Raw genomic sequence first — 20,818 nt, forward strand, 5'->3', positions numbered from 1 at the left:
TTCTTCCAAATGCTGCATGATCCATCATCTTAAAGATGAAAGATCTGACAAAAGAGGAAAAACTGTTAAATGATCAGTTTCGATGCCAGAGGTCAGAACAAGATCAAGAATGTGATTAAAACAGTGGGTGGGTTTATTAACATTTTTTGTGATTCAGCATGTGATTATTAAACATAATGGAAAATTAAATAAATAGAAACCTTTGTTGAAATTTATTTTTACAAAAATATGGAGGAGGACCTGTAACATTTAACATTTAAGATTGTTTTTCATTTCTGAAAAACTTCCTCCCTTCTCGTTCTTCTTCTACCCTTACAGGGGGCGTTGGCGGTCACACGCGACTTCCATACCGTAGACGAAGAAGCGGCGGAAGTAAACAGCAGCAGCGGTTTGTGCTTGAGTTGCAGGTGAGTTTTAGTTTTTATGGTTTTTATAATATTTAAGCTGTGGATGCATCAGCGTGTTTCTGTTCTGCTGAAGCGGGTTCGGTTCCTTAAAGGGTTTTTAAGTACAAAGTTTCCGCTGCTCCGTTAATGAAAACGATTTGATTATATTCCGCTAACACTGTTAGCTTCCTCTGAGCTACACGAGCCTCCGGTAACCGAGCTGCAGTTGCCGCGCCCCCGTTTCCGTTATTTTTATGTTATTAAGTGTTTCATTTACGTAGCCGGTGAGCTGCACTGTCAGGTCAGGTCCCAGGTCAGGTACCAGGTCAGGTCAACTCCCAGGTCAAGTACCAGGTCAGGTCAGCTCCCAGGTCAGGTTTTGATTCAAAATTTTGTAGACTCATAACTTCAGCAGTTTTGAACAAATAACTACATACACTCATCAACAGAACACACAGAAGAAAAAGCTGCTCTTTTTCACTATCCTGGATTCTTCTCTCTAATTTTTTGAAATGGCACCTTTATGATGAATGAATATGTTGTTTTGTTTTCACAGCTGCAGGGGTCTCTGTCCAATCAGAGGAGAGCAGCTGTGGAAACCACATGATGTCATGGTGATGTCATCAGTGAAACAGCGGTATCATGCTATCAGTCCTGTGACTCTGCAGGTGGTGGGTGGGGCTGTGAGCTCCAGCCTGTACTGTGGGGAGGTGGAGGGGCTGTCGGCGGGGCTGGTGGAGTCCTTCTTGGTGGAGCTTTATCGGTGTAAACTCTGTCAGTTCACCTGTGGCCTTAAGACCTCCATCAGCAGCCACCTGCTGCTAAGACACCGCCCCCCTGCCCTCACCTATCTAGGGTCAGCTGATGGAGGGGGAGCAGCTGAAGGCAGAGAGGAGGTGGGGCTCCCGCATGGTACGTCACCCTACTTGGATCTGAACGGAGAAACAAAGCAGAGTGACGAGGATGAGGAGTTCCTGCTTTACAACATGCTGGACAACATGAGCCCACCCCATTGTGACATCAGCAGTGAGGGGGGGCTGCAGGTCGCACACACCTGTGAGGTGACACACCTAGTACACACATACACAGACAGTAACGTTTTGTTAAATTTTCCCAAAGCCACCAGAGAAGCAGATGTTCAGTGTTTTTGTGACAAAACAACAGTTTGCTGCAACAGGGATGTTCATTTCAGTCAGACCTGAGAAGATCAGAGTAGCTCAATGTTATTTGTAGTAATCAGTAAAAGTCTTGTCCAGAAGAACCAACCACACCTGCACACACAGTATTTGACTGAAAGCAGTCCGCAGTTTAAATTAATTCAGGTCAGTCATTGTATGAGTTCAGTAACAACAGAGATATGGCAACAGCAGCTGAGGATCATGGGTATTGTGTTTGGAGACAGAGACAGCTGATTGGTCAGAAACCAAGTGAGTTTCTGGTGTAAACAGTTCAGGATGCAACAGCTGTGTGAGTAATCTTCTCTTTCTGTTGTCTGCAGGTGAGCACTCTGTTTGAGGAGGAGGAGTCCTCCATATTCCCCCTGAAGGGGAGTTCAGTGGACCTCTCCTGTCCTGTCAATCCCCCCACCACCCAGGAGGAGGCTCAGTCTGCTCACCTCATGAGTCTGGGACTGTGTCGCATCTCAGCTGCCAAACCTCATTCTACTCCTTCCACTGCCCCCTCTCAACCCGTCCAAGATCCACCTCCACAGAGCGGTGGCAACAACCGACAGACATCACCCTCCAGCAGGCAGAGGTTGCCATGTCTCCTGTGTCCTCTGATGCTGACGTCCAGGCAGCTGCTAGATGTCCATGTACGGTCTCACCGGTCGGCCGGCGGATTCAGCTGCATCTGCTGCAGCTGGACAGCTGACAGCTGGGAGGAGCTGGAGCCTCATTGGAGGAAGCACCACAGGAGGAGGAGGAGGGAACAACGGAAACAGGAAGAGGAGAAGGAGGGGGAGGCAACAGCCGTAAGGCCGTTCAGCTGTCGAGTCTGTGTGAGGACATTCAAAAATCCTGCATCACGAAACGCTCACCAGCAAACTCATCAGCGCTGTGAGTACTGCAGTCTGTGATCAATCATAATCAATAACTGAATTATAAATTACAGTGATGGTTTGTTTCTTCCAGGTGGATGGAGGCGGCGGCTCATTAGACAACCAGCAGAGAAGGAGGCGGAGTATACAGACAGGTAGATGACTGGAATTGTCCTTTTTTAGCAGACAAGAATTTTACAAAAATAAAATTTATTAGGAAAAAGTTATGTAACAAAGAACATTAAATTATCCCTCTATGCTCCCAAATTATTCTGTTACCAGAACTTTGTCAAAACACTTTCAAATCAACAAAAATTTCCAAAATATCCAATATGTAACATATTTCCCAAAGTTCATCAAGATAATATTTTTCCCCAAAGAGTTTATTTTCAAAATATCCTCAATTCATTTCCCAAATCTCCACAAGAATCACTGAATCACCTTAAATTTAATCATGTTTCTTGTAAATGATGTAAATATTGAAAACTGGATGAAAATGTCACATGCCTGGCAGCCAAACAGACACCAGTATTTCTGTGTTGGATCTCAGTCAGACCAGTACATATCAGACTGGTCCACTACAGCGTGTTACTGGGGAGAAGAAGAAAAAGAAGAAGACCAGGAGAAAAGAAGTGCAAGAGGCTGAGCAGATGTCTGCAGAGATCAGAGATCAGATGGGTTTCAGCTGCTCGCTGTGTCACAGGTGACCACATTACCCACAATCCCACTCCACAGGTCAGCAGTCTGTCTCAGCAGGTGTCACATTGCTCCACCACACGAAACTCTGTTAAACCAGATGTGTGACAGGTGTGTTATCTGTTGCAACGTGAGATGGGTCTATTCAACTCTGACATTGTTTCTCTACAGGAAGTTCTCCTCTAGGCTGACACTGAGACGTCACCTGGGCGTCCACGGGGGGGAGAAGCCATTTACTTGCCCTCACTGTTCCTACAGCAGCAGACTGAAGGCCTCACTGCTGCAACACCTGAGGACTCATACAGGTAACACACACACCTGAGGACTCAAAGGTAACACACACAGGTAACACACACACATCGGAGGACTCATACGGGGAACACACACAGGTGTGTGTGTGTGTCAGCTGACTATGACTGATTGTGTGTGTTGTTTATTGTCAGGTGAGAAGCCATACAGGTGTCCTGAGTGTCCATACGCCTCTATAGATCGCAGCTCTCTGCTCCGACACTGCAGAACTCACAGTCAGGAGAAACCGTACAGGTGTCAGCACTGTGACTACAGCAGGTAACAGGCCTGACACACACCTGACATATTGGGTGAATCTCAATTCCCTTATTTCCTCCCACCTTAATCGACCCAAAGTTGTCCCAGTCTGCCAAGATAAAGGACGTCACACAACTCAAATTTCTGCTTGAGGATACCATAACCATAACTGAGGACACACCTTTGCATCTGTTACAGATTGACACGCCCATTTATTGAAAATCAGTTTGTGATTGGACGCTTTAATCCAGGACTCATACTTGGAATTTGTGCATTAAACAGTGCACACACACAGCAGTGAACACACATCCGGAGCAGTGGGCAGCCATTGCTGCGGTGCCCAGGGAGAGGCTGGCAGTTCGGTGCCTTGCTCAAGGGTCTCACCTCAGTCGTGGTATTGAAGGTGGGGAGAGCGCTGGCTGTTCATGCCTCACCGTCCTGAAACCTGAACCCGCAACTTTCGGGTTACAAGTCTGACTCTCTATCCATTAGGCCACGACTGCCCCCTCATCTCGTGTTTCCTTGCTCCTCTGACTTTGCTTCCTTTCCTTTCATCTTATGCAGGCAGGACTAAGATCCCAGGAAAAGAATTTGTGGAATTGGGATTCACCCATGGAAGTAGCGTGATGTTAGTTACCATTATGGGATAGATCACATGACCACTCTGGTTTTATGGGAAGACAATTAAAAATGATGATGAAAAATAGATAGATGTTGATTGGTTTCCATGGTGACTAATGTTGAGGTGGCCTATAGTTGCTCACAGGCTGTTTCTCTGTATCAGCATCCAGAAGAAGAGTTTGGACCTCCACACTCGTCGTCACCACACAGGTGAGGCGTTTCCGTGCCGACACTGCGAGTACTCAAGTCCAGACCGCCAACTGCTGTTGAGACACGTCCGCAGACATCACCTCGCAGATGTCACAGATGAACAGATGCTCTGATTGGACAGCTAGCTCATAGGCATGACTTCAGACCTTAACTTTATTCAGTGATGATTTTATCAAACCGCTGCTGATGTCACATTTTTTCTTTTTCAGTGAGATGGATTTTTTTTCAAGAAAATAAAACATGAAAACTGAACTTAGTCTGAGTTCAAAAACACAAATGTGTGAATGTGAATATTAATAAATATACGTCTTTAGTTTTCGTGTCTCAGGAAATCTGTTTCCCCCTGACTTTAAGTTCTCACTGCCCACTTCTGAGCTTTGAGATCTAAAGTTTACTATGAATGGTGAAGAGGTTCTAACCCTCTTACCTGCTGTTCACCTGGAGGCAGGAGACAACATATCGCTGTCACTGGATTGATGAACACGTATGTTACTGCAGGCTGATGTTCAGCTAAGTCGAGGGCTGTGTGTCGTATGAAGCTGAGCTCAGCTCTATGAAGAGAGTTTCTGTAATGCTGTCTTGTGATTCAGTTCTGTTATTCATTTAAAAAATAACACGATACATTTCTGAATTCAAGATGTTTAATTTATATTTATAATTTATAAATATAATTTATAATTTATAAACTTATAAAATAAGTTTGCATGACATTTTATCAAAGCCCCTGCTCACCCTAATACTATCTTGTGATTGAGTTTTTGTTAATTTAAGACATGAAGCATTTCATTAGGTTGGAGCAAAGCCTAATTAAAACAGGTACTTTAGGAAAAGATGAGAGGAATGCTGATGGTACACAGGAGTTTGTTTCCATGGTGATGCATCCCCCACCTTTCTTCGGATCAATTGAGGAAAAGCTCTTCAGACTGATAGACTCCTGGGGCATTATGGGGAGGGGGGAAGCAAGTTTCTGTGTGACTGGGAGAGAAACTGTTAACCTAGCTTAGCAAAAACACTGTGGGGAGCTATTAATCTTCCTTATCCCCTTCCATCCTTTCCTACCTCTCTCCTGGGTGTTCTGCTCACATGCCAGTCATGATCATCTGATGAGCTTTAGTTATTTTCACAAAACATGAAAATATGCAGACATTGCGGTTTCTCCTCTACGATGAAATGTTTTATATATAATTATTTTATATTGTTGAAAACCCTCAGTAGTTGATGAAGTCCTATCAATAAAGTTTGAGTGGGTTGACTGTAACCTGTTAATCCATCCAATTAACCTTGTGTTCAGTCTGTTAGCAGTTGGTGGATTAACTCTGTTAATCTCCTCCAACATGGCGGACAAGAGGAACAGCATCTTGCTGTCAGGTACGTCCTCCAACAAACTGCACTCAATTTTACACTGATTCTGAACCTGCAGACTCATTAAACCATAGCTAACACAGGGTTCATGTTGTTGTTAATGTATCTCATGCTGCAGAAAATTTAATGTCTGCCATAGAGAGCTTGGTCTAAACCTGGGAACATTCAGTCTGCTTGCCTCACATAATCCGCTGTTTTCTATCAGTTTCAGGCTTCGTCTGAAGTAGACATTTGACTAAAAGCAACTTCCTTCTTATTGGAGGATGTTTTTTAATCCTCTTTAATCTAAAATAAAATAATTTCTGTGATGATGTGGCTTAATTTGACACAAGAGTTTCCTGTCTGTTAATAAATGTAATCAATCAGCTTTTGTTTTTAGCCTACCAGAGAGAGTGTTGAACAGCCAGAACAGCCAGCCAGTGGTGCTTGAGTTGAGGTGTAACTAATAATGTTGTGCACCATCTGAATTTCTGTTGAGATATTTATTATTTGTTGCTGTTGTCAGTGCTGCTGCTTGTGTCGGCCTCAGCGTTCGTGGAGGAACTGGATGATTCGTGAGTACAAACATCAAGATGACGTTTTTGACTTCATCATGAATTGAACTGAATGTATAAACAAGTGTGTTCGTGTTTGATGTGTCGAAAAAACAAACAAGGCATACATACATGTATTAAAACCATTAAGTGTTTTATAAATACTCTGATCCAGTTTGAAAAACGTAGATGACAAAACATTCTCATCTCAGTTGTTCCCATGATCTTCATCAGCAGTTAAGTTGTCACTGACTTTCTATTAATGTTGGCTTTGATGGGATAAACAGTCTGCACATAGCTGATCCTTCCATTGCACAGAAACTTGTTTGCAAACGAAATAATTTCCCTGAACTTAAATTAAAATTTCATGTCCAGTTTCTTTATTTGCTGCCTGTTGTTTCCTTATGCTGCTGTTTTTAACTTCTGAGCTTTTTAAGGTTAATTGCATTGTTTCTGTTTGGTGAAACGTTTCAATAAATAAATAAACATGATCAGTGACTTTGTTTTAACAGCTTCATGGAGAACAAGGCAGCCAATGACATCTGGCTCATTAAAGTAGGATTCATTCATTTTTATAGCAAACTCACATATTGCAAGCCTTTACTCTTATTTTCAAAGATTTTGTTTGTGAACTGTGTATAGTACTGTACTGTGCTGTGATTTGTGCAGTTTTACGCCCCCTGGTGTATCCTGTGTAAACAGCTGGATCCAATTTGGCATCAGATCGGGTCAGAACTGAAGAGTCTTGGTTCTCCAATCAATGTTGGCAAATCAGATGCCACCACCAGCACTGGTCAGTCACGCTACAAAAAACAGAAGTGTGATGCCACCGACAACTAAGTTGAAACCACACACAACTGCCAGAGAAACAGTTAACACTTGTTTCAAAAAGGTCTATCAGTTCTTCCTGTTCTGGTGTAAACTTGCTCAAGTTGAAGCACAGACTTGGCTTTTTCATGTAGTGTCCAATACTTTATTTCACGGTCTGAATATGTAAATAATTGCTATTAGTTAGCATGCGTTTTATTTCTGTCAACCTGTTTATGCTGCTGTTTAGCTGTCAAAGGTCACGGCTGATGCTACAGCTTGTTGTTTTTCTCTGCAGGTTTGGCCAAAGAGTTCAGGGTCAGAGGTTATCCTGCCATCCTCATGTAAGTCCTCACTGTGACATCACTGTACATCAGCCAATCAAACAGCCTGGTGGCTTCCACTTTTATAGAAAGAAGAGAGGAAGAAACAAAAGATTTCAGAAGTTTTTATCTCACATATATCTTTTGAAGCTTTTGAGAACTATGCTGATATGGATTACGTACAGATGTTTCACCAGGTGTTCTCTGTCTTTAGGTTGAAGAAAGGTGTAAAATATAATTATTCAGGCCCGAGAACCAAAGATGGAATCATGGACTTTGCTGATCGAGTTGCAGGGTGAGTATCTATGTGGAGACTATTTACGTCCTTATTAAATTGCTCTGTTTTATCATCTAGGCTATCAAAGTCGTCATGACAAATAAACATGTAAACACTCATGTGGCATGTTGTTCAGGCCGCTGGTTCGATCTCTGAGCAGTCTGCAGCTTTTCCAACATGCCATGAACCGCCATGATGTCATGTTTGTTTATGTTGGAGCCACATCACAGTTGAAGGTACACACACAACTAACCCTAACCCTAACCCTGACCTCAACCTGATCCCAATCTGAACCTCAAAACCAAGTCCAAACCCACAGACATCTGAGGGTCTGTCCCACAGTGTCCTCACAAAAAATGAACTGGTCCTCATAAACATAAGAGGTAGTACAGCTGACCTCTGACCTTTGTCTTCAGGGAAACTACACATCTGCAGCTGAGGAGCTGATCATCCACACCTACTTCTTCTCTGCTCCCAGAGACATCTTGCCAAAGGTTCGACAAACACTGAGACTGTTGGAGGGAACAGCAGAGGACAGTAGAAGAGAGTAAAGTACAAGACAGGAAAGTACAGGAGAAGAGAGTAGAGGTCAGTCCAGGTCAGGAGTCAATCCAGGTAATGACTCAGGTGAAGATTCAGTCCAGCAGAAAACTATCTTGGATGAATGTGTACATTAACTGAATGGGTGACACGGACCAGACCAGAGTGTTTTCCTTGGCCACTAAAAAGTTATCAGAGGACAGGAGGACAAAGTCCTAACCTTTCGTGTTTTATCATCGCACCTGCTGTGTCTCACCTGGACATCCAGGAGAGAAATCTGACAGGAGGTCCAACAACACTTTCTACTTTTCGGAAGTTTTTAACTGTCTGCTGCAACAGTAAACAAATTTTAACACCTGTGACTGTAATGGTTAATGGTAGAACAGCTCTGTCTTCAGCCGTGAACCTAATTAACTTGAGTCTGTTTCCAGGCTGTCTCGCTGTCCTCTCTGCCAACTGTGGTGGTTTTTAAAGATGGGACCTACTTCACCTACAATGGTGAGACAGAAAATTGAACTCTGATCTATGTTTGAATATCTCTCTTATTTACTAGAAGAAAAAAGTGTGGAGCTGTTCTCCTACACCTGTGGACAGGTAGAACTGACATTACCATGACAACAGACATGATGGCAATCTGCCTTGAAACACAGGCCACTAATATGAAACTGAAGTATGCTCATGTATAGTGAAACCTTCCTTAAAAAGCAAAGTAAGGATTTAAATTGTGTTTCAGAACAACATGATGGAGACCTGAAGACGTGGATCAACAGAGAGCGCTTCCCAAACTACTTCAGGATCAACGGCTACACTTTATATGCCATGGGAGAGTCAGGTTGGACGTTTTTTTCAACCGTTTCAATAGTTTGCTCACAGTTGCTAAAGCTGCAGCTGTGAGGCTGCTGATTGGCCCAGGTAATATGACCCCTCCTCTCTCCTGCAGGTAAACTGGTGGTGTTAGCTCTGGTGGAAGAGAAGAACCTGTGTGAGAAAAGTCAGAGGTAACCCTACACATGTTCTTCCATCAGTTTAAGAAACACTGTAGTATCACCTTATGCTGTTCCTGTTACCTGTTCAGGTATAAAAGTCTCCTGGAGAAAGTGGCAGCAGAACACAGAGAGATCTACAGCAGGTCAGGGATCTGCCACAGGACACAGACTTTTCTTCCATAAAACTACTGGATAAAAAAAGTAAATCCTGAATCTGTGTTTGCATTTCAGAAACTTCTACTTTGGTTTCATGGAGGAGAGTGACTACATCAGTGGACTGACGATGGGGTGAGTCTCGACTCGTTCTCGTCCTCAGTCATTACCATTTCTTGTCTCATTAAAATCTGTGGTCACTATTGTCTCTATTTGTTATTGTCTCTAGTTGTTAACATTTTGGGTCATGATCATGTCTAGATGGATACCTGGAGTCTTTTGTTTTCATCTCTGTTCAGTGACATCAGTTGTTGACACCTAAAGTGGTGTGGATTAAAGAACCTGACGATTAAACTGGACATGGATCCGATCAGTTTCTTAAACTGCGTCTGGTTCTTTCTGGTCTTCACTGACAGTGAGGTGATTGTGCCGTCGCTGATTGTGGTGAATCTGTCCATTGATGGCTACTTCCTTCCACCGGGCATTGTGGAGACAGAGCGCCACCTGCTGGACTTCATGAATGGGGTGTTGGATGGTAACATCCAGGTGAGTGTGAACAGGTGCACCTGGAGGATGACAGACAACAGCTTGATTATTAAATGAAATATTAACTTCTGTGTTTGTTTTGTGTTTCCAGTGTCAGGGAGGAAACAGCATCATCCAGCGCACCAGACGCTTTGTTTATGAAATGAAAGTCAAACTTGTGGTAAGTTCTGTCAGTTTTCAGGTGACTCCAGGTGAGTCTGCTAGACCTTTGACCTGTTTGTCCTCCATCTGTCCAGCTGGTGTTCAGCCAGGCTCCACTGCTTGGCTGCTTCCTGTTTGGGATCGTACTCACCATTGCCTCAGTGTTCTGTTACCTCTGCTGTAAGGCGCGGCCCACCCTGACCAATCATGATGATGATGATGATGATGAAGATGGCATCCCGCTGTTAGCTCCATCACTGCAACGCCACAAAAAACGGACCAACAAGAAATCCGACTGAAGACAAGGCTCTGATCCAGGATCTTCACCCATATCTGATCCAGATTTTTTTTGTCTCCACAAACCGACACTGTCTCTGTAAAATACATGGAAACACGTCACAGTTGTTCACTACAACAGAAACTGTGATTAAAAAATAACTTCTTCCTGTTATTGACTGATGTTTCACTCTGCAAAATTATCAAGTTTCCATCCAAATGTATTTCAAATTTCAACTAAATTTTCAGAAAATCATCTAAATAAAATAAAAATAATAAAAGTTCCTGCTGTGTAAATCTGAATTACAGATGAGCTGGTGAAGATAATTCTCTAGTTGCTGCAATTAAACCACTGCCAAAGAAGAAAAGCTCAATAAAAGAGCTTCAGTCAAATGATGGAAAACCATGTGGAAATATGGAAATCTAACATTTCTAATTTTACTCCGTTCTTGTCATTTGGTCCCCCAAGTTGAAATGCTCAAACTTCATTAGCTCTTAATATATTAAGGGTTTGCACTGATTAAAGGGTATAGAAAATGGACCTTGGTTTTAATTTTAAAAAAGGCATGATTTTATATGTTATGTTGCCAATTTTAAATTGTTGTTGCCTCTTAAAAATTCGTAAGTTTGCATATAATACATTACAATAGCTTACAATGTTACAAACGGCTAATTATCCCTTAAAATCTAATTAAATAATCGTAAATTAATTGGAATCTAATGGGAAAACTGCATTTCCATAAAATCCTACCTCTGAACTGCACCGCGGGCTTTTATTTTGTAGGGCAGGGTGAGCGGATGTTTCTGTGGAGGCTAACAGCTAACCGCTAGTTAAGTGACTAACTAACTAACCTGCTGGTGATAACCAGGTGGATCTGACTCCGGCCGTGTTTCTCTCATGCTGCTGTTTAAGTGAAGAAGCTTCTGGAAGCGGCTCGTGCACGCGCACAGTCTCCATGGCTACGGAGGACTTCTACGAGGTGACGCGAGTTAATGCTAACATGCTAACGGTGGCTAGCGGCAGGCTTCACAGTTAACTTTCAAAACTTTACGAGCTGAACTTAGTAAAAGTTAATTGAACCGGCTAGTTACCAAGTGGACGACCTGCTAAACTGACTCGGTATATCAGCTGGACGCTTTGTGCTCCAAAACGAAATTAGACACTGCGTTAGCTTCTGTAATTAGCTTTGGAGTTAGCTCCCCGTCCGTTAGCTCAGAGTTAGCTGGTTAGTCGCTGATTAGTTGGTTGTTATGAGTTGAGATTAATTTGTGGCTCGTTGTTAAACAGTCACAGTCACAGAGCGAAGAGAAGCGTCAATGTAAAACTTGGATCAAACTTTGAGGATGTTGTTAATGAGTCTGTCGTTTTGACAACAAACGTCTTAGAAAGTGTCAGATGTGATGAATTAACCAAAGGTCTTAACTGTAAGTAGTTTTAGTTATTAATAAATCTGTATGGGACTAGTTTCACTGAGCCATGGGACTGTATGTGGACTTTCATTTAAAAAACTGCAAACACAATTACCAATTGAACTTACACGTTTATTTTTACATTTATATTTGCATTGAAATGCATGTGTCTGCAGTGGTCTGAGCTGCAGCAAGCTAACACACACCAGATGTTGATGGTAATTTTTACCAGCATTATTAAAGCACTCTTCCTCCTACAGGTGGAGCAGATTGTGGATAAGAGAAAGAGTAAGAAGGGGAAGGTGGAATACCTGGTCAGGTGGAGAGGGTATGGTGCAGAGGGGGACACCTGGGAACCTGAAAGTCACCTGTCCACCTGTATGATCTATGTCCACGAGTTTAACCGCAAGTATGCTGAGCGGCAGAGAGACAACACGTTACTGCGCTCCACCCGCAGTTCGCCCAGCCTCCACTGCAGTTCTGTCCATAGACCGCCCTGCAAGTCAGTGCCCTCTGCTTCAGCTCGCAGTGATATTGGTGGTTGTTTAACTGGAGACTGTAACCAGGGAAAACCTCTTATCAGTCCAGTTAACCTGCCCCCTGTTGGACTGACCCACCCAGCCTCCATCAGCTCCCTACAGCCCCCACCGACTGACAGATTTAGCAGTGGCCTGCTGTCTGCAGCTCCTGCCGGCTCTGCCCGCCGCAGCGTGGATCTGTCTAAGACTGGCATCAAGATCCTGGTTCCTAAGAGTCCCATGAACAGCCGTCTGGACTCGGAGGAGTCTCCCAGTGAGGCGGCTCACAGTCTAGAGGCTGGAGCTCAGGAGGCTCATCTGGTCCCACCTGAGGTTGCCCTGCTGGAGAAACCTGCAGGAGTCCAGCTGGGACCTGGAGAGGAGAGGGCTCGCATGGGGACCAGACCCCGCAGCCAGAACCCTGTGCCCCCATCCAGAGTTCCCATCACGCCTGCTGCCATGCGATCCCTCAGTGGTACAGGTAGAGTCAAAGGTCAGATTGTTTGTACACATTCATTGGATGACTGGATGACATCACCACCTAAAGGTGGAGCTGGTTCAGGTCCAGTTTTTTTTTTAGTTTTTTTTTTTAGTTTTTATCTTTTTTAGTTTTTGTTCTGGTTTGTTCCTAGTTCAGTTTATTACATACATATATCGGGGACCACATTCAAAATAACCCTGAAATTCAGACAGTTTCAGTGTGTGAATAAAGTTAAAATGAGGATTTCATCCATCCATGGACAGTTTGGTGACAGGTGGTGTCAATGACCCTCAGTCAGATCAAGTTTGATTCCAGTGGAGTCATAAATGGCATTTTGTCTCCTACAGGAAACTCAGCGTTGATGGAGGCTGTCGCTGCCAACATGATGTCGAATGTGCAGAGTGCTGTTGCTGGAGCGACCAGCACAACAGGGAAACGTCGTCTGGAGGAACGTTCTGCTTTCGACAAACGTCTGAGGTTCAGTGTTCGACAGACAGAGAGCGCCTACCGTTACCGCGACATCGTGGTGAAGAAACAGGACGGTTTCACCCACATCCTGCTGTCGACCAAGAGCTCAGAGAACAACACTCTCAACCCAGAGGTGAGGCCACTCCCCCCTCTGTTTATTTTACCACACTGCTCCACCCTCACCATGCTTGGCAGTCCAAACACACCTGACCTCCCTTGAGTTAAACTGTTATCATGGTTACTAACTTCAGCAGCCATGTTTATTCTGCTCTTCCTCACCAGGTGATGAAGGAGATCCAGAGCGCCATGGCGACGGCAGCATCAGATGACAGCAAGCTTGTCTTACTCAGCGCCGTGGGAAGTGTCTTCTGCTGTGGCCTCGACTTCCTGTATTTCATCAGACGCCTGACAGACGACAGGAAGAAGGAGAGTATCAAGATGGCTGAAACCATCAGGTATCGCCCTTTGGAGAGATGCAGTTGCCATGGCAATTCTGTGTGACATCATCACTAAGTTAGAAATGTTGAACTTTGACCTCTGCGTCCTCCCTCAGGACCTTCGTCAACACCTTCATTCAGTTCAGGAAGCCGATCGTGGCGGCAGTGAACGGGCCGGCACTGGGCCTTGCCGCTGCCATCCTGCCACTCTGCGACGTGGTGTGGGCCAATGAGAAGGCCTGGTTCCAGACACCGTACATGTCCTATGGCCAGACACCCGATGCTTGCTCGTCATTCACCTTCCCTCGCATCATGGGCCTTGCTTCGGTTGGTCTTTATTTAACCTTCATTTACTTCACCCCTTTCCAAAGCTGATCGCTGTCATTCTAGGTCGATATTGTCAATATCAAAGGGTAATTTTTCTGATCAGTTTGTTTTCAATAATTTATAAAAACAGGGGGATTTCAGATAATTGACAGCTGTGGCCTAGTGGCTCCACCTCTGGTCACCACTGTGCAGAATCTGGTTGCTTCAGTTTTGCACAGTGACAGGAAGTGATCCATCTTAAAGTACAGAGATGTTTCCTAACAAAGTCCAGTTTAGATTGGCAGAGGATCACACTGAGTTCTTGTGACTCAGTCAAAGTCGAGCACAGCATTAGCACCACACACACTCACCCTCTGATTGTTTTTCGGTTTTGCAGGCTAACGAGCTGCTGCTGAGCGGCAGGAAGTTGACGGCTCAGGAGGCGTGTTCTAAAGGTTTGGTGTCTCAGGTTCTGTGGCCAGGAACCTTCACACAGGAAGTGATGCTGCGAATCAAAGAGCTGGTGGCAGTTGACTCCCTGGTCAGTATATATACACAGAAAGACCCTGCTCTTCTGGCTTTCTCTTCTTTTTCAATCTGTATGGACTGGTTCTATTTCCTGTCCTGCAGGTTCTGCGGGAGTCCAAAGCCCTGATGAGGAACACCAGCCGAAGTGCCCTGGAGCAGGCCAATGAGCGCGAGTGTGAAGCCCTGAAGAGAGTCTGGGGCTCTTCACAGGGGACAGACGCCATCCTGCAGTACCTGCAGAAAAGAAATGAGCTCTGCTAGAACCTGGATCAGCATCTGGGTCAAGACTTGGACTAATCTGATGCCTCAGCCCATCTGGGTTGAAAGCAGGGACTCTGAGTTTGATAGGAAACACTTAATGTGTTTAATGTTTCCTGCTTTTTTTCTTTAACTTATAATTTCAGGAGAACGCTGAGAGAGCATCGGACATTTCGACCCTACGAATCTCTGTCCTGTCCATAGTCACAGGTTTCAGGTGTTTCAGTTTCATTCTCATGTCCAGAGGACAAGTCCAGGGTATGTTTCGCCTTTCTATCTGCGTTTCCATGAAAACAGTGTTCCTGTGAGACTGAATTAAGGGCTTATATTTGTGTTTGACTGTGTACAGGGACAACTTGAAAAAGCATATTTTTAATGGAAGTTCTGCTGAGTAAAGAAAATGGACAATAAATGTTACAGATGCATTTACTTTGGAAGCTAGACTAGCTGGACTTTGTGCTAAACTGGACTAGCTGGTCTTTGTGCTAAGCTGGACTAGCTGGTCTTTGTGCTTAGATAGGCTAGCTGGTCTTTGTGCTAAGCTAGGCTAGCGGTCTTTGTGCTAAGATAGGCTAGCTGGTCTTTGTGCTAAGATAGGCTAGCTGGTCTTTGTGCTAAGGTAGGCTAGCTGGTCTTTGTGCTAAGGTAGGCTAGCTGGTCTTTGTGCTAAGATAGGTTAGCTGGTCTTTGTGCTAAGCTAGGCTAGCAGTCTTTGTAGGGTCTCTGTAGCGACACAGATGAAACTGAAACTACAGACTTTAACAGGAGGATTCATATTGTGTTTTGGACTGGTCCTCTAAGTGGAGAGCTCTGATCTCCTCCCAGAATTCCCTTTAATGACTTTCTACATGTTGGTATAAAGAAGAGCAATCACTGAACTTTGACCGTCATGTTTCCCATGATGGGCTTTTTTTTGTTTTTTTTATGCAGCGCCACCTCGAGGGCAGGTCAGGTAAACCATCAGCTTGCAGGGGGCGCTAACGGCAGATCAGGCTAATTAAATATTCATTATTGTGCGATGGTATGACAGTGATGACTCATGAGAAAATACTGACACCTAATGCGGCAGTTTATGGGTGTGGCCTGTTAGTTGTGATCATGTATCCAGGTGAGCTAATTTCACAACAAATTAAAACAGATTCTGTCATGTCAGAAAACCATTTACGTTGTGTTTGAATTATTTCACGCAAAGAGTTTAAAGGATCAGTTCACCATTTATTTTAAAAGTTCAATGTGTAATATTTACAGCAATCTATCAGCAAAAATGGCATATAGTATTCATAAATATGTTGTCATTAGTGTGCAATCACCTGAAAATTCCAACCACTGCATTTTCTCAATCGTAGAATGAGCCTTTTAAATCTCACCCAACAGTGGAGAGGAAAAACTCCCTTTAATGGAAAAAAAAACCTCCAGCAGAACCGGGCTAAGTTCAATAAACAACAAATAGACACTGCAGGTTGGTGGGGCCAGTAACTGCACATCAGCGATAATACAGGAGAGGGGAAGGGAGATCTCTTTCTTCAAGCCTCATTATTTATATTGAATGATCATAACTGTGTTTTATCAACTTAGAAATATTGTGCTGTTGATCTTTGTGACTGTTCAAGATCAGATCACATTTCATGGAAAATTTATGCACAAAAAACCAGGAAACTGCAAAGAGAGTTATTTCTTACTCTTGAAACTGTAAATATATAAACCAGAAAAACAAATACAAGTAAAAATAAAAAGTAAATGTTTATTTGTTTTATAGGGTCAGAAGCCATAGTTTTGTAACAAAAGAACCACATGAAGATAAAAATAAATGTGATCAGGATCAGTAGGGGAAAGTGACCTGTGTCCTTTGAGCTGCACTGAGATCAGTTTATAAACATAGCACCTGTGAAAATTCATTCACATTTTCATATTGTTTCTGATTTTGTTCATCTCAAACTAAATCTCGTTTCAAAATTTTACTCTGTGTCATGTCAAAGTCTAAATTCTTCACTGATATAAACAATTCAAAACTAAAATCCAGTCATCCTGCATGTTTCTGCATCTGTTAACATCTGGTTACAGATGTGTTTTCCAGCAGATTAAAACACATCTGTTGCTCATTTAAATAAGTTTGTCTAAAACCAGACAGTAAAATTTGAATCTTGGTCTGTTTCAGACTAAAACAGCTCAACTGTTCCTCAGGTGTGTTGATCTGACATCAGTGGTTTGGTGTTTTTGTGTGTAGATGGAAAATTAATCGAGTCTTCATTCTCACACTCTGTGGCATAAATTTTATTTAGCTTTATCCAAACTGACCTGAAACAGGTTTCTACAACAAAACCTGATAAGATTAAAGTAAAAAAACAAAAAAATTACAGAACTGAGACATGGAAACACCTGACAGCTGTCCTCTAAGTACACAGGTGTGGTCAGGGTGGACAGGTGTCATGTGCTCCTGTAGCCAGGTGGAGGTGGTAGGTGTGGTCATGGAACATCAGCAGGGTGTAGAAGTTCTCTCCGCCCCTCAGGACTCCATGTTCCCGCCCGCCCCATGATACTGGACTGTCAACAAAACCATGAACTGTCAGGGACAACCAGGACTCCAATTGAGGCTGCTCCAGGTAACACCTACAGGACAGGCGAGTCAATGACACTAATTTATTCCAACGAAGTTTATTTGTTCCAAAAAAAAAAAAAAGAAAATCCACAAATTCTGACATGGAACGAGATGGGTTGCACTGCGTGAGGCAAATGGTGGTCACACCAGATACTGACTTGTTTTCCCCTCCAATACAGTAAAACCGCACATTTTAGAGTGGCCTTTTATTGTGGCCAACCTGGATTATCTACTGTCTTTGAAGTACTTTATATACTGCTGGGTAGCTGAGGTTAGCTAACTACCTTATATACTTCTAATTTGAAGTACTTTATATGCCGCTGGGTAGCTGAGGTTAGCTAACTACCTTATATACTTCTAATTTGAAGTACTTTATATGCCGCTGGGTAGCTGAAGTTAACTACCTTATATACTTCTAATTTGAAGTACTTTATATACCCCTGGGTAGCTGACGTTAACTACCTTATATACTTCTAATTTGAAGTACTTTATATACTGCTGGGTAGCTGACGTTAACTACCTTATATACTTCTAATTTGAAGTACTTTATATGCCCCTGGGTAGCTGACGTTGACTACCTTATATACTTCTAATTTGAAGTACTTTATGTGCCGCTGGGTAGCTGACATTAACTAACTACCTTACATACTTCTAATTTGAAGTATTTGAGTAAATTGAGTAAATGTGGCAGGTGTTGGTCTCACCTGATCTCCTGGATGAGGCGGTGCACATCCTGGGGTAGAAGCAGTCCACAGATGGAGACTCTCAAAACTCGACTCAGTGTTGTCTTTGGTTCTGGACAGACCAGTGAGGACAGGAAGCTGATGGATGAGTTCTCGCTGAAATCACAGAAGAAGAGTTTAACTTTTCTGAGTGACAGATGTGGCAGGTTGCAGATAAAGTCAGACAGATCATCACCAGCTGATGTCGGCATCCACTGCTCCAAGCCACTCCAGGAAGCTGTGCGGGTCACACGACTGCAGCTCAGGACAGGACAGGTGTGTCAGAGCGTGACTGTGTAGCTCAGGTCTGTGCTCTGACCAGTCATAACGAGACAGGAGGGGCTGCAGAGAGGCTCCACCTCCTACATGGCACACAGCAAAGGATCATGGGTAGCACACAGGTGCATCTCACCAGGATGAGGATGTGTAGTGATTCCTACCTGGGTGGTGTGACAGCAGAAAATCAGTTGTAAGGTGAAGTCGTGACATCAGACCTGTGAGGAGTCTCAGGTAGCCCCGCCCACCAGGTGCCATGCTGTTGTCAGTCAGGTCAATGGATATTACTGCAGTAAAAGTACACAGAACTCTAGTGTTTCTACCTGCTGTACATTCAGGTTTCAGTCTTCACATACATCTTTATGTCATGGATCTAGAATCTGGAACTGGGACTTCAAGATGCCGCATAGACCTGAAATGTCTAAAAAAACAGATTAATCTAAAAATATATGAATGACAGGGTTCAGACCATATCTGCTGTTTGTTCTGTTGCTGAATCTGGATGGTTTCCCCTCAACGCCCAATAACTGGTAGGAGTCTTTGTCCAGAGAGAGAGACAAGCGACCTGCAGACAGACCAACAGGTAAATACAGGGTCAAAGTAAGTCCTGACTCTGAATTCTAATACAATACAACAGAAGTCACCGAATTGACTGAGAGACGTGTAACATTTAAGTAACATTTAAGTAGACCAAGTTTCATTGCAGCTGTTAAACCTGAATGTGTTGGAGTAAACACTTTATTTATAATTTTCCATATGAAAAAACTTGAACATCTTACTTCTTTGTTAATGTTTAAACTCTTTATTTTCAATATGTATATGAGACCTTTCACAGAAAATCACTACAAACTGAATAAACAAAATAAAGGTACAGTGACATTTCATGTCTGACTACTGAAGCTCACTGGAGATGTTACCTAAACTGACAGATTCTCGTGATTCACCTCAGGTTTTCAAGACCAAGATTAAAAGTGACCACACTGTAATAAGCAAGCAGCCTGGAACAGGCAACTGTATGTGGGACCTTGTTAGACATGAGCAGTTCAGTTTTACCGTTTGGCATCAGAGCAACACAGTTATCCTCATCGATCCTAGTCCTGTACGACAGGCCATACACACTACCTGCAATACACACACACAGTCAGTGTACAGGTGTAAACATGGCACAGGTGTGTATACAGATGTTTTACGTCCAGCTATTACCCTGGTAAACGGCGGTCTCCAGGAACTGTTTGTCCAGCAGTTCATGGATGGGCAAATTCCTGATTAGGTAGAAACTGCTGAAACTGTTTAGCACAGAATCCAGGTGAGCAGGGGCTGAGCTACACTCAGGTAGCAGGACAGACACCTGCACACGTAAGACAAGGCAGATGCAGGCTAAGGAAACACGGCCGTCAGGTGACAAACTGACAGTGTTTGTTATTTTCTGACGTTACAAGCAGACGTGTTTAAAATGTGAGTTTATACATATATGAAAAACGCACGTCACATGTTCTGTCCTGACTCACCGTAAAAAATATATTAAAATAAGAATCAATTATTATATTCTTGCATAGATATTGATACGTTGTAGCTAGCAAAGCCAGATACTTTACTGACTATTCACTTTATCATTCAATTATTGATATTGTTTTAATAATCCGAATCAGTAAAGTCGTAAATAAATGGTGCAAGTGAATAAAGTAGCAGATCCATGAAAAATATTTACGTATAGGTACCTAAAAACTGTACCTACTTACAGTATTTGAGTGAATGTCCTAAAGGTTCCTACAATAAAAATGCAAATATACAAATCGATGTTGTGCGGGACCTTTTTCATATTTTGAACCTAAACTTTTATTTTGAAGTGTCTGAGCCAGCACGTGTAAACTCTTTTCACTTAGCATGCTAAGTGCTACCGAATCAAACTATCTTATTAGTGAACATTACTTGGCGTTGGTTAGTGCTGGTTAACGTTGGTTAGCCTTGGTTAGCACTATTAGCGTTGACTGTTTTGTCGCCGGGCTAAGCTAACGGAGCTGCCCTGCTAACATGCTAATGGCCCCACCTTGTAGTTAAAGTGCAGCTGCTCCACCTGCGAACTGACCCGGTTCTTGTCATCCAGGAAACTGGACCAGTCACAGACCAGCAGAGATCGGGGCGTCTGATCCAGATCCACAGACATGTTCATTAGAACTTCGTTAAACTTAATTGTTAACACACCACCGGATACTTCCTGCGAGCGCCTTTCAACTTAAAATCTGACGAAAGTACATAAATATAACAATAATTGTTAAAGTACTTCGGTGACTATGAAACAAAATTTCTTACACTATTTTACTTTCATCGTCAATAATGTTACAATTTAATGTGCAGGATAATAAATTATAATACATCG

The 20,818-nt window shown here is 43.1% G+C and overlaps 4 protein-coding genes across 4 annotated transcripts; 3 read left to right on the plus strand and 1 right to left on the minus strand.

Annotated features, from left to right (window-relative positions):
* The first annotated feature begins 262 nt into the window (after positions 1-262).
* On the plus strand, positions 263-4,710 carry LOC113134774 (zinc finger protein 26). Its single transcript, XM_026314286.2, has 8 exons — positions 263-407; positions 943-1,447; positions 1,885-2,443; positions 2,519-2,579; positions 2,975-3,127; positions 3,292-3,425; positions 3,564-3,687; positions 4,451-4,710. Exons 2-8 carry the CDS (start codon positions 998-1,000, stop codon positions 4,608-4,610), a joined length of 1,641 nt encoding a protein of 546 aa, XP_026170071.1. The 5' UTR covers positions 263-407; positions 943-997; the 3' UTR covers positions 4,611-4,710.
* A 1-nt stretch (position 4,711) lies between these two features.
* On the plus strand, positions 4,712-10,648 carry LOC113134775 (protein disulfide-isomerase TMX3-like). Its single transcript, XM_026314287.2, has 16 exons — positions 4,712-5,865; positions 6,365-6,413; positions 6,905-6,947; positions 7,062-7,185; positions 7,498-7,543; positions 7,737-7,817; positions 7,936-8,035; positions 8,216-8,293; positions 8,771-8,837; positions 9,073-9,171; positions 9,280-9,337; positions 9,415-9,468; positions 9,557-9,613; positions 9,895-10,024; positions 10,116-10,184; positions 10,261-10,648. Exons 1-16 carry the CDS (start codon positions 5,832-5,834, stop codon positions 10,462-10,464), a joined length of 1,293 nt encoding a protein of 430 aa, XP_026170072.1. The 5' UTR covers positions 4,712-5,831; the 3' UTR covers positions 10,465-10,648.
* A 576-nt stretch (positions 10,649-11,224) lies between these two features.
* On the plus strand, positions 11,225-16,007 carry cdyl (chromodomain protein, Y-like). Its single transcript, XM_026313129.2, has 7 exons — positions 11,225-11,421; positions 12,112-12,850; positions 13,198-13,451; positions 13,601-13,773; positions 13,872-14,082; positions 14,459-14,602; positions 14,692-16,007. The coding sequence occupies exons 1-7, from the start codon at positions 11,398-11,400 to the stop codon at positions 14,848-14,850; spliced, it is 1,704 nt and encodes a 567-aa protein (XP_026168914.1). The 5' UTR covers positions 11,225-11,397; the 3' UTR covers positions 14,851-16,007.
* A 1,095-nt stretch (positions 16,008-17,102) lies between these two features.
* On the minus strand, positions 17,103-20,679 carry rpp40 (ribonuclease P/MRP 40 subunit). The gene is made up of 8 exons (XM_026313132.1): positions 20,489-20,679; positions 19,645-19,789; positions 19,495-19,563; positions 18,911-19,006; positions 18,606-18,728; positions 18,362-18,527; positions 18,148-18,282; positions 17,103-17,454 (listed from the first exon to the last, which is right to left on the minus strand). The coding sequence occupies exons 1-8, from the start codon at positions 20,609-20,611 to the stop codon at positions 17,256-17,258; spliced, it is 1,056 nt and encodes a 351-aa protein (XP_026168917.1). The 5' UTR covers positions 20,612-20,679; the 3' UTR covers positions 17,103-17,255.
* Between the last annotated feature and the right edge of the window lie 139 nt (positions 20,680-20,818).

Source organism: Mastacembelus armatus, chromosome 17 (assembly GCF_900324485.2).
Source record: "Mastacembelus armatus chromosome 17, fMasArm1.2, whole genome shotgun sequence".
Lineage (NCBI taxonomy): Eukaryota > Metazoa > Chordata > Actinopteri > Synbranchiformes > Mastacembelidae > Mastacembelus > Mastacembelus armatus.

Coding starts and splice junctions, on each gene's coding strand:
- LOC113134774 (XM_026314286.2), top strand. CDS start 998: ATGGTGATGTCATCAGTGAAACAGCGGTATCATGCTATCAGTCCTGTG. Junction 1,448..1,884: donor AGGTCGCACACACCTGTGAG/GTGACACACCTA, acceptor TGTTGTCTGCAG/GTGAGCACTCTGTTTGAGGA. Junction 2,444..2,518: donor CCAGCAAACTCATCAGCGCT/GTGAGTACTGCA, acceptor TGTTTCTTCCAG/GTGGATGGAGGCGGCGGCTC.
- cdyl (XM_026313129.2), top strand. CDS start 11,398: ATGGCTACGGAGGACTTCTACGAG. Junction 13,774..13,871: donor AAGATGGCTGAAACCATCAG/GTATCGCCCTTT, acceptor GTCCTCCCTCAG/GACCTTCGTCAACACCTTCA. Junction 14,603..14,691: donor TGGTGGCAGTTGACTCCCTG/GTCAGTATATAT, acceptor CCTGTCCTGCAG/GTTCTGCGGGAGTCCAAAGC.
- rpp40 (XM_026313132.1), bottom strand. CDS start 20,611: ATGAACATGTCTGTGGATCTGGATCAGACGCCCCGATCTCTGCTGGTC. Junction 18,528..18,605: donor TCTGCTGTCACACCACCCAG/GTAGGAATCACT, acceptor TGTGCCATGTAG/GAGGTGGAGCCTCTCTGCAG. Junction 18,283..18,361: donor GTGGATGCCGACATCAGCTG/GTGATGATCTGT, acceptor CTGTGATTTCAG/CGAGAACTCATCCATCAGCT.
- LOC113134775 (XM_026314287.2), top strand. CDS start 5,832: ATGGCGGACAAGAGGAACAGCATCTTGCTGTCAG. Junction 6,948..7,061: donor ATGACATCTGGCTCATTAAA/GTAGGATTCATT, acceptor TGATTTGTGCAG/TTTTACGCCCCCTGGTGTAT. Junction 9,172..9,279: donor ATATGCCATGGGAGAGTCAG/GTTGGACGTTTT, acceptor TCTCTCCTGCAG/GTAAACTGGTGGTGTTAGCT.